Source organism: Tasmannia lanceolata, unplaced genomic scaffold (assembly GCF_043159265.1).
Source record: "Tasmannia lanceolata isolate RefF3 unplaced genomic scaffold, GAP_Taslan_0.1 ptg000005l, whole genome shotgun sequence".
In the NCBI taxonomy this organism is placed as follows: Eukaryota; Viridiplantae; Streptophyta; class Magnoliopsida; order Canellales; family Winteraceae; genus Tasmannia; species Tasmannia lanceolata.
Window position 1 is genome coordinate 17,620,034 of NW_027518682.1, and position 14,683 is coordinate 17,634,716.

The 14,683-nt window shown below is 38.9% G+C and overlaps 2 protein-coding genes across 2 annotated transcripts; both read left to right on the forward strand.

Moving 5' to 3' along the window:
• Positions 1–2,208: 2,208 nt before the first annotated feature.
• On the forward strand, positions 2,209–5,805 carry LOC143877770 (uncharacterized). Its single transcript, XM_077379991.1, has 4 exons — positions 2,209–2,522; positions 2,635–2,710; positions 2,823–2,995; positions 5,538–5,805. Exons 1-4 carry the CDS (start codon positions 2,413–2,415, stop codon positions 5,650–5,652), a joined length of 474 nt encoding a protein of 157 aa, XP_077236106.1. The 5' UTR covers positions 2,209–2,412; the 3' UTR covers positions 5,653–5,805.
• Positions 5,806–12,262: 6,457 nt separating this feature from the next.
• LOC143877773 (uncharacterized) lies at positions 12,263–13,340 on the forward strand. The gene is made up of 4 exons (XM_077379993.1): positions 12,263–12,531; positions 12,641–12,716; positions 12,823–12,995; positions 13,133–13,340. Exons 1-4 carry the CDS (start codon positions 12,422–12,424, stop codon positions 13,203–13,205), a joined length of 432 nt encoding a protein of 143 aa, XP_077236108.1. The 5' UTR covers positions 12,263–12,421; the 3' UTR covers positions 13,206–13,340.
• The last annotated feature ends 1,343 nt before the right edge of the window (positions 13,341–14,683 follow it).

A 14,683-nucleotide genomic window follows, 5' to 3' on the forward strand; every position in this document is an offset into this window, starting at 1 on the left:
GGACTCAGTTAATTAATCTAAAATTTAATCAATAAATGTGTTACGATCCTAAACGCCACGTTAGTTTTAGATTCTGACAATCGATTTGAGTCCAAAACCGATTATTGGACAGAAAATTGCACTTGATTTTTAGTCGCATAATCGGTGTTCGACTCACAATTGGTTTGTCAAAATTTAAAACTAACATGGCCTAACTTGTTTAATGTCCTTGCGTAACGTGTTCCATCAATGGGGCTTTAGTGTATTAGTTAGATACTTAAAGTTTGGTATAGCCAATGTGCTTTGAGTCACAGATGTGTTCGAGTCATTTAAGGGGCGACATGTCAAAAAGGCTATCCGAAGCATATACCAGGGTGGGAAACGGAAACAGAAATGGGAAACGAAAACTGGAAACGCATGAAAAAAAATATAGGGGAAAAGAGAAATGTGAAACAATAGAAAATAGTACGAAAAACGTCTTAGGAAATGTGTGTTTTTTCCAAAATGATTTTCGTAAGTTCCACACATGTTTCTTACACGTTTCATATTTATTTTCTCCAAGTGTAGCATACGTTTATCACGCGTTTACACATTATTTACATAAGTTTTCCATATGTTTCCCATGTGTTTTGAAAATATTTCTCCAATTTTGTATCATATTTTGGAAACGTTTTCGAAACGTGTTTCCCTCATTTTAGGGGAAACGAGTTTCCCAACCGTAAGAAACGCATTTTAGGGAAAAAGGGTTTCCCACCATCCAAGGAATTTCTGGCAACTACGATATGAAGAACAATTGTGGAGCTTTCAGCACGGGCGGGTTTCCCACCCGCCCAAGGAGTTTCCGGCCACTACATCACTACTTGGGCTTTCAGCACTAGAGTTAGTTAATCAACAAAATGCCCACCAAATTGAGAGAAAATTCTGGATATTGTTTCATGAGTATCCAATAGGTCCTAATGAATAAAGGCAGATTAAATCTCCACGGACTAACAACCTTTTTAATCGGGTGAAATGGCCAGAGAACGAGAAGGGCAAAATCAGCGACCGGAAAAGGCAATTCCCTTGATCAAGGTCGATAAAAAAAAGACTCCCTTTGGAATGGTGGGTGATGATCATTACGAAGTTAAATTTGATTGTATATTATATTGTTTATAACATGGATGTTCTTTGGGTGACCTTTCGAAATAATATTATTTGCAAATAGCACTGTTACTCATGTTAAGAATTGTGCTTGGAATGGGAGGGGCCCAATCTTAAAAAATCACCCACTATATCTCCTTTTTGGTTCTTAATTTTTTTCTTTGGATCAGTGCATATAACGCTAAATAAGAGGCCTATAACATTTTTCTTCGTTTCGCAATATGATTTGCCTTCGGCATAGGATTGGTATTTGTTGAGGAATTTTGTCGAACAAGTGGTAGGTCTACATCTTTTACAATGAGACATTTTGGTGGCCTCTTGATGATTGTTACATTCCTAGATGGGTCCTGCTTTAGTAGAATAAATTAGTTTGGATTTAAGATATGTCAAATCGGAGAAGATATGTTTATTTGATTGCGTGTACGGTAGATTAGGCATGTAGGGTAGATTGAATAACTGAGATTGATTTGGCCAAAATTAGGTTAGTCTTTATTTAGTTATTTCCATTTTTATAATAAGATCTTTCTAGATATATCCATGTTTATCCCTTGAGTTTTCACATATGACATAGATTTTGTATTTCACACAAAGAGGAACGACCCTTATCTCGAAGTGGGTCAAGACCCTTATCTCGAAGTGGGTCAAGAGACTGAAGATCAATCATGTTGCGAACCGAATCAGATTCGGAACAGAGATGTGGACCTCTCACTCCCCATCTTGAAAACATTTTGGTAGGTCCACATCTTGAAAGCATGTTGGTACGCCATGTAACAAATCAGTGTTCAAGATGTGATATTTCATTGAGGTATTTTATTGAATAGGTGGTCACTACGGCAAGCATAAAATCAATTAAAGGGCATTATTCACCATCTGATCTGAAACTACAGTCTGATTAATGATTATTTGCACATAAAATTAATCTTCTCTAAAAAGAAATAATTTCATTACTAAATAATGGTTAAAAGGGTTTATTTATCTTCAAATGATAGAAATAATGCCATCCAAATAGCCTCTATAGAGGGAATGAATGTTAGATGGTTGATGCTATGGAAATAATTTTTGGGGCACAACCTAGTTAGGAGAGATAGAGAGAGCAAAATAATGTGAATCGGACGACTTTACCACGTGAAAGTGAAAAGGTAAAGGCGAGAGGCATCCAACGACTCGAAATCGGATCCAAGGTCAAACTTGGCGAGCTTGAAATCTAGGTCTTGAAGCCCTTCTCTCTCTCTCTCTCTCTCTCTCTCTGGAATAACGTTTGGAATCCTAATTACTTCTACGAAGAGAAGAAAAATGGCCTCCGTGAGATTGGCAAGGGAGTACGGATACGTGGTGCTGGTGCTCGTCTTGTATGTCTTCCTCAACACCTGGATGCTCACCCAAGTCTACCAAGCCAGAGTCAAGTAAAAAACCCATTTCCCCTTCCTTCCTTTTTCGTTTTTTTGTCATAGCAGAGAGTACTTACTATTCAATGACCCTTGATTATTCATCCTCTCTATTTGAATTGAACTGCAGGTATGAGGTCCCTTACCCGAATCTCTATGCCCAAGAATCCGAAAACAAGAACGCCAATCTATTCAACTGCATCCAGGTAAATCACATCTTCGTTTTCTACCCTTTTTTTTTTTTTTTTTTTAAATTATGCTTTTTGTGCGATGATTCGATTTGTGATAAGGGGTTTTTGGGTGTTGGGTTTTGAACAGAGAGGGCATCAGAACTCGCTGGAGATGATGCCGATTTTCTTCGTGCTTCTGCTCCTCGGTGGCATTCAGCATCCTCTGATTTCTACTGGGCTTGGGGTCTTCTATGTTGTGACTAGATATTTCTATTTCACCGGATATTCGACTGGCGATCCAGACAATAGGTTACAGATTGGGTAAATCCCTTCTTCTCCCTTCTATTTGTCTATCTTATCAATTTATTTGACTATTTATGTTGTCTATCTTATTTGGGGTTGAATAGGGAGCGGCTTCTGATTGATTTTATGGGGTTCTATCAGAAAAGAAAGTAGGGGAAAAAGATGATAGAGAAAAGGAAAAGAAAGAGTTAATTCGAGTAAACTCGGCCTCCATTAGGCTAATTGCAGTAATTGTGATATTCCTTGCCGAATAACATACTGCATCTACATTATATACAAATTAGGGGAAACAAATTGGGGGAAACAAAATAAGGAAACAGAAATCAACAGAAAAGTAAAAAGAAAATTAAGGCAACCTAATATAAGATAGGAATAAAAAAAATAATAATGTGTTGCTGGGCATGCACATGATGCTTCATATTCTCCTTTATAAATATAGTATATATGTTGTAAACAACGTTTTAAGTAACGTAGGGCATGTTCACGATACCTCATATTTGTACTTCCACTTTTTGATAAAGGAAAAAACTTCCGAGACCGGATATTGTTTAGAAAATAAGAGGAAGGTAAAATTTGACCAGCGATTTTGTCATTTCCAGTGTGTTTTTTATCATTTCTTGGGGATTCGTACTCTCTTCCTTATCTTAATGCGCTGAGCACGAATCCCGTTTTGCAAGTGTACTAAAAAATGTTTGATAAAAAGTGCTGCTACCGAGGCTGAGAGAAGTGGAATCGAACCTAAACCCACACGTTACATGGCATGGTAGGGATAGTTTTGCCATCTAAAGGGGGGAAAAGCCAAGGAAAAAGGGTAAATGATTTCTGCGCTCCAAAGTTTTGATAAACATGTGCTTCACTTGTTTGTCGTGTAGTATTTCAAAGGATGTCAGAGGATATTACAGTTCTCAAAAAGCTCTTAAAACACTTTAAATACTATACAACAAACAAATGGAGCACATGTTTATCAAAACACTGGAGCGCTGAAATTATTTCCAGACAAGAAAACCTTAACAAGATTGCTAACACGTGAAGTGGCCATCAGTTCTGTTTCACTTTGGGTCCAAGACTCGGTTAACATATGTGCAAGTGGAACGAAGCAAATTCCCTTTTAACACATTACCAATCTTTCCCTTGTTTTTGGGTTTTTTCTATATGAAAACGGGAAAACTACCCCTCCCATGCCACATGGCATGTGGGGGATTTGTTAGGTCACACTTGGTTTTAATCTCAGTATCCGTAGCAGCATTCTTTTAAGTAATGTGTCTTTTGATAACGAGACAAACTCTCACCTTGTCTTCTCTTTTTAAATTGGCTGCTGAGAGCTTTTATGAAATTGGAACCAAGGTTTAAAATTTCGGTTTCGGTACTGGTTATTCAATATTAAACCTTAAACTAATATTTTATTCAATATTAAATTTCGGTCGAAATTTCGGTGAAATATTAAATTAATATAAAAAAAGTTTTTTGGGTCAAATTTCGGAACAACCGAAATTCCGAAATTTACCCATTTCGGTGTCGGTCTCGAAATTTAAAACCATGATTGGAACAGCTTTTGACAGATGGTTAGCGTAAATCCTGTGTACCTCATGTGCATACCTCTGTACATGGATACCCAAACAGCAGAAGCTACTCGGCTTAATTACGCCAGAATGTGCATTCAAATAAGTGCTAAACAAGTCCTCCCATCCTCTATCACTCTCAAAACCTCCTCCAAAGAAATTATCCAACCCATACTTTATGATTGGAAGCCGAAGGCTTGCACAAATTGTTGGGATTTTAGTCATTGCTTGGAAGATTGCCCTGTTTCCATTCCAACCCATTCTAGGAAGGAATGGAGACCTGTTTCCAGAGTTGTTGAGGGTGTACGGAGTAGTCCCATAATTCCAGCTCTTCCTGAATCTGATCCTATGATTGGGTCTAAAGTTCTCAAAGACAATATCCTTTCAGCTCGAAATGAAGAATTTGCCCAAGTTAACAGTTATGCGTCCTTAGCAAATTCGGAAGAGGTTTTTGATGGGAAGGATTCATTGGCATGCCTCTCAAAAGAAGACCCAGGTAAGGGCATTGTCTCCTCTCCCTCCACATCTGAGGGAGGATCTTGGCAAACCATTTCAAAGAAGAAAGGAAAAGCTTCACCACCACCCCCTTCTCTGCCAGGCCAAAGAATCCCCTTCAAAGGGCTCATCCCCGGATCTTACAAGTCCTAAGTGGGGTCTGGACCTCTTGCTTTTGGGTTCGTGTCCCCTCTGTTTGCTGTTGGGCTTTGAAATTCTGTTTCACTTAGTTGTTGCTTGCTTGTTGGTTTTTGGCCGTTGTTCTTGATTTGTTTTTGTCCGTGCTGCTTTGCACTTAGTCTGTTCTTGTTTCCCGGTCGCTTGTGGCTTGGGTGCGCTCTTGCTCTATCTTTGTAATCTCCATTTTTTTCAATATATCTGGTCGGGGTCTGCCTAACCCCAGCTTACCCTTTTCAAAAAAAAAAGATAGGAATAACATAAATAAGGAAAGCATCTGAATAAGAAAATTTATTTCTAACATTTTTCTGCGTTTTTACTATTTTCAGTGAATGGAATCTTCTGGCGTTGCTGGGTCTTATATTATGCACGATTTCTTTCGGGATCCAGCTTCTCCGAAATTCGTCAGTGCCCAAGAAGGAGCTTCAAGCCAAGAATGAATAGAGACTCTCTGCTCGTCATTGTCTCTTCTTTTTACGCCTCTTCTTATGTTTCAGTTGCTTTGCCGTGAGATGTATTCTTAAGACATTGGTGTGTTTACCCGAAGTTTTATTACTTCATTCCTATTTAATAAAATGACCCGGAATCGTATGAGAATTTTTATGTTTTATGAGGCGTAGTTCTTTCAGATAGAAGTAAGGGAGGCGAAAAACATTATCATGGATTTTATTTTTTACCCTTCTCATTTGTTGAATTGTGGGGGGGGGGGGGGAGGATGAAGATTCACAAATTAGGAATAACCTCTAAAAGCTACAGTTGTGGCTCAAATAATTGATTCTCAATTTTAATCGTTTCTTTTCCATCGTTCATATCGGAAGAGAACGAGGATGATACAGTGAATTAGTATAAAATGCATGGGATTTGCTAGCATCCATCGCAGAAGGCATTTCGCAAATGGGCTGTTGGGCTGTTGCATGTGAGAGCAGTCACACCGGCTCACTTTTCAGCAGTTTTTCTCTTCATTCATGATGTGGCTGCTCTCACATGCAACAGCCTGAAAATGCCTTATGCAATGGACGGCTAGCAAATCCATTGCAGAACCTTTATGTCAAAAATGCTGTTGGAGCCAGTTCACATTCTAAGAGCTGTAATTTAGCCGAGAGAGAGGTTTCTATAATGTGCAGTTCCTCTACAGATCCAAGGCCTAGGATCATCCAAAGTGATTGTTGGGTTTGGGGCACAACCTATTTACCTTTTGACCCAACAAATGGACAATTTAGATCATCCTATGGAGTGGGTCGTACAAAATATTTTGAAAAATATTGAAATACAGGGCCACACCATATAAAATCTCTAATTTATAATGGGAATTTGCTGGGAACTTTGGCAGAAAGGCATTTAGTGGCTGGCTGTTGCATGAGAAAGCAGCCACCTTAGGTAAATTAAATGAACAGGACTGATGTAATCCAGGAAATTGCCTAAGAGGCCACACACCATATAAAATCTCTAATTTATAATGGGAATTTGCTGGGAACTTTCGCAGAAAGGCATTTAGTGGCTGGCTGTTGCATGAGAAAGCAGCCACCTTAGATATATTAAATGAACAGATTAAATGAACAAGACTGATGTAATCCAGGAAATTGCCTAAGATTTTGAAGATACGTATCACCCAAAATTGTGTAAAGGACAAGTATGGAAACCGGGCGTGAATAAAGAGGTGTTTTTGGAGGAATGCACACGATTTTGTAGGTCATTCCTAGTGTGTAGGCTAATTGTTAGCCTTTTTCTATTTTGTAGGAATTTTTGCATTTAGAGTTTTGTTTTGGAGAATGCATGGATAAAAATTTAGCTTCACATTTTTATGGAGACGGGATACGTGAGATTTCGTACGGCTTCTTCTTGGCTTTGCTTGATAGTTGGTGTTCAGCTGCGACAGATTGGTATCAGAGCACATCGTTCCAGTAGTTGGCGGCGGATCGATCATGTCACAAAGAAGAAGAGGTGTTGGCAGCATTCTGATGGCGGAGATTGAAGCACGAGATGAACTGGCCATGCTTCAAAGACAACTTGAAGATATGACGGCCCGAATTCTTCACTTGGAAACGTCAGCCTAAGAGGAGACCGAGGAAGAAGATAAAACCCAAGTGAATCCTTTCCTTGACAGGGTGAGATTGAAGCTCCAGTGAACCCATGTGAAAGAGACAACCACAATTGGGAATCCAGATTGATAATAGAGATGGCCAAATTCCATTGTGGGTTGTCCACGAAAGAGTTCTTGGATTGGTTATGCACACGGTGGAAAGAGTTTTTGAGTTGAAAGGGGCTCCAAACCATAAGCAACTAAGCAAGAGGGGTTGAGCCTTAGAATAGTGGATTCAATTGGAATTGACAGATCCTTTCGAGGAAAGTCCAAACCAACACCTGTGAGAAGATAGAGAAGTAAATGAGGGAAACCTTTTTCCCTCTTAACCACCTCCAATCTGTTCACCAGTGGTTAGAAAATGTAAGGTAAGGCAACAAATCAGTTGATGAATAAACCAATGAATTCTACGAGTTCATCGCGAATAACAAATTGGAAGGAAGCGAAGAGCAACTTGTGGTGAAATATATCGGCACCTTGAAACACCAAATGCAAGATGTTCTGAATCTGCACAACTTTTGGTTGGTGTTTGAAGTACACCAAAATGCATTGGTTCTTGAGAAGTAGCAAGGGAGAAACAGTGGGAGGAGTACTCCCAATCCATGACCTAATCCTATTGCACCAGTGTCTATGGAACGAAACCAATCAAGTTAGAAGACATGCGAAGGGATTGAACATGCTAAAACTTGATTAGGTTCCTCCACGTCAATATGGTGCTTCAAGTGTGGGGAATCTGGTCATAAGGCATAGGATTGCCAAGAAGGAAATCGAGAGGGCAAGTAGTTCCTTTTCGATTTAGGAAAGAATGGTCAAGATGAACATGTCTATTATGGTACAAAGATGAGGAGGAAGTAGTAGAACTGCAAGGCGATGTTGGGGAAGCCTTATTTATTCGGAGGGGGATGATTTCTCCTCGAGACAATTTTGTCGATCGACTCAGAAATAAAATTTTCCATAATATATGTACGATGGCCGAAAAGGTTTGCTCTTTGGTTATCGACAGCGAGAGTTGTTAGAACATCTTAACGGAGTTTGTCACAACCAAGTTACAGATTGACTTCTCAAACCATCCAAAACCCTACAAGCATTTATGATTGAAACGAGGAAGCAAGGTCAATGTTTCAAAAATGATGCCTTATGAATTTTTCGATTAATAAACGTTATTCCGATAGTGTATGGTGTGATATGATGCATATGGACGCATGCCATATTCTCTTGGATCGTCCATGGCAATACGATCGGAGCGTCATGCATGGTGGACGTAAAAGTACTAACACCCATTCGAAGGACACTTTAAAGCTTGTGCTTATACGATTGAGTGAAGTTAACCCAAAAACTACAACAGGAGTGACTTCTAGTCTCCTCTCTATCTATCAACTTGCATGTGTGATAAAGGAGTCGAAAGTCATGTATGTGGGGAGGAAGATCCATGGGTATGCCAACTCTTGATCAAACGAAGCTTGTACATGAGCAAGTTCAGGAAACGGTCAAATCTACCACCACCGACTATAGTTAGTTGGCTGGCAAATATGAACATGTTATTTTCGAAGTGGGTGATTTCATGTGGGCCATGATTACCGATGATCACTTTCATTAAGGTGACTATAACAAACACCGCCTTGAGACGACAGGACTGTATGTGATTGTTGAACGCATCAATGATTTATTGCCTCAAATTACCTTAGACATCTTCGCATCTCAGATGTGTTCAATGTCAAGCATTCAATACCATATCATGTAAATTTGTCAGAAAATGATGTGGTGAAAATGGATATGAATTCTTCTAAACAAGGGACGACTGATGTAATCCAGGAAATTGCCCAAGGTCTTTCCGAGTTTGTAGGCTAATTGTTAGCCTTTTTCTATTTTATAGAAAATTTCCCATTTTATAGGAATCTTTGCTTTTAGAGTTTTGTTTTGGAGAATGAATGGACGTTTTTGGAGTATTTAGGAATTGAATAAAATTTTAGCTTCATGTTTTTTGAAGATGGCAAACAGATTTCATACGATTTCTTCTTGTTACTTGTTCTTGGCTTTGTTTGATATCTGGAGGTTGGTTGCGCCAAAGACAAAATCTGCTAGAAAGTGAGTCTATGTGGCCGCTCTCTCATGCAACAATAGCTCTGAAATGACTTTCTGTGAAATTTCCTAGCAAATCCCCTTATAATGATATTACTTTGGTTTACCATTCCCCTCTAAATTGTACAAACAAAATATTTCCTGTGCAAAAAAAATTTTCTACAAGATTTTTATCCTTGCCGTGGTCAAAACCCACTGGTCAATTTTCCACCTTCGAATACATGGAAAAATCTAACATATTACATAAATAAGATGAGAAAAATATGCCAAACAACCAAAACCATAAAGGGAACAAAAGAAATATATCATTAGCAACCAAAGGACATGAATATATGTGGTTCATCACAATGGGCTATATCCACTGACAACGAACACAAATCCACTATTTAAAATCAAATAATGCAATGTTATTATATCTACCGGTAAAAGCAATAAAAAACCCTTCTCCCCAACCTTCTATATAACCACAAAATAGCCACTAAATCTCTATCCTTCAATACTATGCTTGGGTTCTAACGAAGAAAAAGCTAATCGAGAAAAGAAGAATGGAAGAAGATCACACCTTCACTAGGAGAAAACGCTTGCTTTTGCTACACTACAAGTCTACAAAAGCCCTCCAACACCGTCAGTAGGAGAAAACGCTTGCTTTTGCTACACTACAAGTCTACAAAAGCCCTCAAAGAGCTCAAAGAGAAATCCCTCTTTTCTTCCCCTAATTTTATTCCTCTCAAAGCCTCACCTTTTTTCCATTCTTATGACCCCTTTCTCTTTTTTTGTTTATTATTATTATTATTATTATTTTTTAAAATAGGTAAGCTGGGATCGAACATCTGACCTCAGGCTTAAGACTAGGGTTGCAACTCGGGTCAGGCGGGTCGGGTTTTCTAGAACCCTACCCTACCCAAGAAACAACCTCGGGTTGGGCCAGGCCGGGTTTTTTGGGGAAAACCCGTGATTCTTAAACCCGGCCCTACCCGAGATAATTTCTCGGGTCGGGTCGGGTCGGGTTTTTTTGCATTGCCGCCTCCAACTTCATGCAATGCCCTTCTTTTTATTCCAAATTGTCCTAATTTACTCTAAACCCACTTTAAACCTGATTTTAACATGTTGATTGAAACATGCTGATAAGTGATATGATTAGATAAAGTATGATTTAAACATTTTCTAATTCTCAATGAACTCGTTAGTGGCTAGACTGATCTGTAAGCTTTTAAACACTACTCACTAAATATTTATGCAAAACATAGGTTCTGAGTAGGGCTGCAACTCGAGCTGGGTTTTACTCGACCCGCATCGACCCGAAAATAGCCTGGGTTGGGTTCAGGTTTCATGGGTTTCGGGTCGAGCCGGGTTGAGCATTCAAAAGCCGGCATGAATCTCGGGTCGAGCCGGGTTTGAAGGGGCTCGACCCGAGTTACATAAGTTATAGTATGTACATTTTTTTCTATTGTTAGTTAAAAGTTAATAGTGAAAACCCACGCACCCACTGTTATTGTATGTGAGTGTAATTTCTGCTTCTATGAGTTGAGTTGATTCAAGTGTTTGATTCGGCATTGTTTGATTGTAATTACAACATTGTTTGATTACAGCATTGTTTGATTCAAGTGTAATGTGAGTGTAATTACATCATTATTTGATTCAAGTGTAATGTGAGTGTAATTTCTGCTTCTATGAGTTGAGTTGCCTTGCCAAACAAGAAATTTCCTTAAAAAATTGCGTCAACGTGAAAAAACCCGACCCGACCCGAGATTTATCATGGGTAGGGCCGGGTTTGGGAATCGTGGGTTTTCCGGAAAAAAACCCGACCCGAGATATTTCTCGGGTAGGTTTGGGTTCTCCAAAACCCGACCCGCCCGACCCGAGTTGCAACCCTAGTTCTGAGGTTCGATAAAAAAATAATGCAGTCATGGCCTCTATTTGCCTATAGAGAATGACATAAAATTATTTTTGTGGTGGTGATATAGTGATACGTATCCTACAAACATGTACATGAATGGAAAGCATGAATAAAATGGACAATCAAATATGAGTAAAGATGCCACTGTAAACAAATTAAAGAACTACACAGATTATTTTGTGCAAGAAATATACCTTCTTATGACTTCGATGGCCATCAGAGCAATAGGCAATTGAGGCATAAATGCGAGATATAGACCTTCTTTCTTGTTCGTGTCTTACACTCTTACTGTCTTGGTGAGATGAGAAATGAGAATTACTAAATTACTCATATCAATGTTATTATTTATAACTTATAATATTAAAAAATGAATAAATGTGGGTTTTCGGGCGGGCCGGGTTTTCCACCTTTAAAACCGGCCGAACCCGAGAATCACTCGGGCTTTGGAAAAGTAAACCCGGTCCAACAACTTACCCGGCCACTTTGAACCCGGCCCATGCTTTTTTCGGGCCGGGTAAAACCCGACCCAAGTTGCAACCCTACCTAAGACCCATTCTTACCTTCACATAAAGTGGGTGGAGAGGAGACAAAACACTTAAAATACAATGTGGGACCCACTACAGGAAAAAACAAGTACAACAAACGCATGCTTATTCATCACCGACTTAACAATCCTGCGATCCAAAGAGAGCCTAAATCCAAACAGAAGATTCTAAACTTCATGAATCGAGCGAGTTGGCTCAACATGAACGATTTTAGTTTCCCTTGAATCCAGAGTCAGAATCGGCAACTTCACATAATCATAGAGTTGGTTTAAAACTAACGTTTTAGTTCCCGTTGAATCCTGAGTTAGGATCGGCGAGTTTTCAAATGTGAAATGCCCTATAACTTGGTTTTATAGCACTAAGAAAAGTCAACTATTGTTCCTCGTAAAAGATGACGATGAGGATTCAGGACCACAACCATCGGCCTTTTTTAAGCGAACAATAACCACTAATTTTTTTTCTTTTTCTGCCTTGGGAAGGAAGGAAGGAAGCAATTGAAAAGGACAAAAAAAAAAGGAAGAAAAACCCTAGTAACCACTATATAAGAAGTAGAAGAGGAAAGGAACAGATAGACATACCGATTGTAAAACAAGCATAACAGAGGAGAAAATAATGGAAGGCGTAGGATTCCCAAAGGAGTATGGGTACGTGGTGTGGGTCTTCATCTTGTATGGGTTCCTCAACTTCTGGATGGCCTTTCAAGTTGGCAAAGCAAGGAAAAAGTAAAAATCTCATTACCCAATCTGTCTGTTTCTTTTCTCTAATCTCTCCCTTGCAGAGAACAAATCGATGACCAATGTTTACTTTTATTCTCTCCATTGAATGTTGAAGGTATAAGGTCTTTTTTCCGAACCTCTACGCATTGGAATCGGAGAACAAAGATGCCAAGCTATTCAATTGCGTCCAGGTTAGACCTTCACAGATTAAACCAATCAAAAACCTCTCTCTTATCTTCTTTTATTTTGACCGATTATAGATTGGTTTTTGTTTTAAATGTTTTGGGTTTTGTGCAGAGAGGGCATCAGAACTCATTAGAGATGATGCCATTTTTCTTTGGGGTTTTGCTACTTGGGGGCATTCAACATCCTCTAATTTCTGCCGCATCTGGGCTGGTCTACGTGGTCTTCCGCTATTTCTATTTTACGGGATATGCTACTGGTGTTCCGGATAATAGACTGACGATGGGGTAAATCTTTTCTTCTTCCTTTCTTATTTATCTAATCTAGTTTGTTTTATTTTATTTTTTTAATTTTAAGCTTATCTTTCTTGGCTCTGAGATGTTCCTCTTGATTGGCATTTTGTGTGTTTCTTTTTTCTTTTCAGGAAATTCTATTCTCTGGGTTTGTTGGGGCTCTTGGGTTGCACTGTTTCCTTTGCCATCCATCTTCTTCTTTGAAGAGAATTTCTTTTCGTCTCTGGTAGAATCTATTGAGTATTGAGTCTTGGGATGTCTACATTTATATGGTTTTGCTACTTTCTGTAATAAGATACTCTAAACAAGTACACTCTTTCTATGCATTTGATGTTTTCATGTTTGGTAGAGCTTATTCCAGTAGCAAAATTTTACTATTGATGATGCTTCAATCACACCAATGGCAAAATTTCCCTACTTTTCTGTTGGTGCCCGTGAACTATTGATCATGGATAATTACTAACAATGGTATACAACAATCAAATTCCATGTTTTCCACGCAAAAAATGCGAAGCCTGTTGGTAATTTCTTTGCCAAATTGGTGTGATGTTGGCATAAGTTTCAGAGCGTATTTGCTTACTGGTTTCATTTTATCTTTCTATTAATACCTTGTGACAATGTTAACAACCTCCGTGAAGAATAAATGGAATTCAACGACTGGATGTTAAACATATAATACAGACAATTCTATGATCTTCCAATATTTAGGAGAAATTTCATACAAAAAATTTCAATCAAATTTTGACCGTACTCTGCGTAGCACTGTTAGATCATAGGTTGCCTAGGAGAAGATGACCATGAATACACTATTGATTATAAGAAAACCATGTTGGAGGTTGCCCTCTGTGTAGCACTGTTAGATCATAGGTTGCCTAGGAGAAGATGACCATGAATACACTATTGATTATAAGTAAACCATGTTGGAGGTTGCCCTCTGCGTAGCACTGTTAGATCATAGGTTGCCTAGGAGAAGATGACCATGAATACACTATTGATTATAAGAAAACCCTGTTGGAGGTTGCCCTCAGTTGTATCACCACCATCAAGGTGGGTGTTGCAAACCCTAGGCGTACCTTATACAACCCTCACCTTCCCAAGCTCTGCAACTGTCACCCTTATGAATTCCAAAGCTGAAATGTATAAGCCACTTCTTAGTACTAAAGTTGAGGTGGTTTCCATTCAGATGCAGGCAGTGGGATTCCTTTCTCAACAAGACTAGTTCAAGTAATTAGCAGTATCCAATGATGTTCTTCTTTAGCTGACTTCAAAATCTATTCATCATCGGATATATCAACATCATCCCCAAAATCTACTGGTTTTGTTACTTTTGTATCAGCAGCCACTTTGGGTTTCCTCCAAATCTGATCTCCATATTCTGTCACCAAATTCTTGGGACGTTTACAGTTGAACTTCAGGTAGGTCATGTTTCATCTAAAATTAAAGAAGCTACATCTACACAAATCGTATTTATGTTTGTATCAAGTAATCAACTTTGCAATTGCACATAGACAAACATGCAGGCACAAACACAGAGGAGTAGCAGTCTTACAATAGACATTCCCATTCTCCCGGATTCAGCTGCCCCTCTTGGAAATTGATTCTTGGTAGCGTCGGCACTTGAGGATGACAAATTGATTTAAGCTGTTCACATCCATAGTCTGTATTATACCCACAAATTGATT

Bases quoted from the DNA above. Each gene is read 5' to 3' on its own strand.
- LOC143877773 (XM_077379993.1), top strand. From the start codon at position 12,422: ATGGAAGGCGTAGGATTCCCAAAGGAGTATGGGTACGTGGTGTGGGTC. The intron at 12,717-12,822 runs GTTAGACCTTCA...GGTTTTGTGCAG, and splicing joins AGCTATTCAATTGCGTCCAG to AGAGGGCATCAGAACTCATT. The intron at 12,996-13,132 runs GTAAATCTTTTC...TTTTCTTTTCAG, and splicing joins GATAATAGACTGACGATGGG to GAAATTCTATTCTCTGGGTT.
- LOC143877770 (XM_077379991.1), top strand. From the start codon at position 2,413: ATGGCCTCCGTGAGATTGGCAAGGGAGTACGGATACGTGGTGCTGGTG. The intron at 2,711-2,822 runs GTAAATCACATC...GGTTTTGAACAG, and splicing joins ATCTATTCAACTGCATCCAG to AGAGGGCATCAGAACTCGCT. The intron at 2,996-5,537 runs GTAAATCCCTTC...TACTATTTTCAG, and splicing joins GACAATAGGTTACAGATTGG to TGAATGGAATCTTCTGGCGT.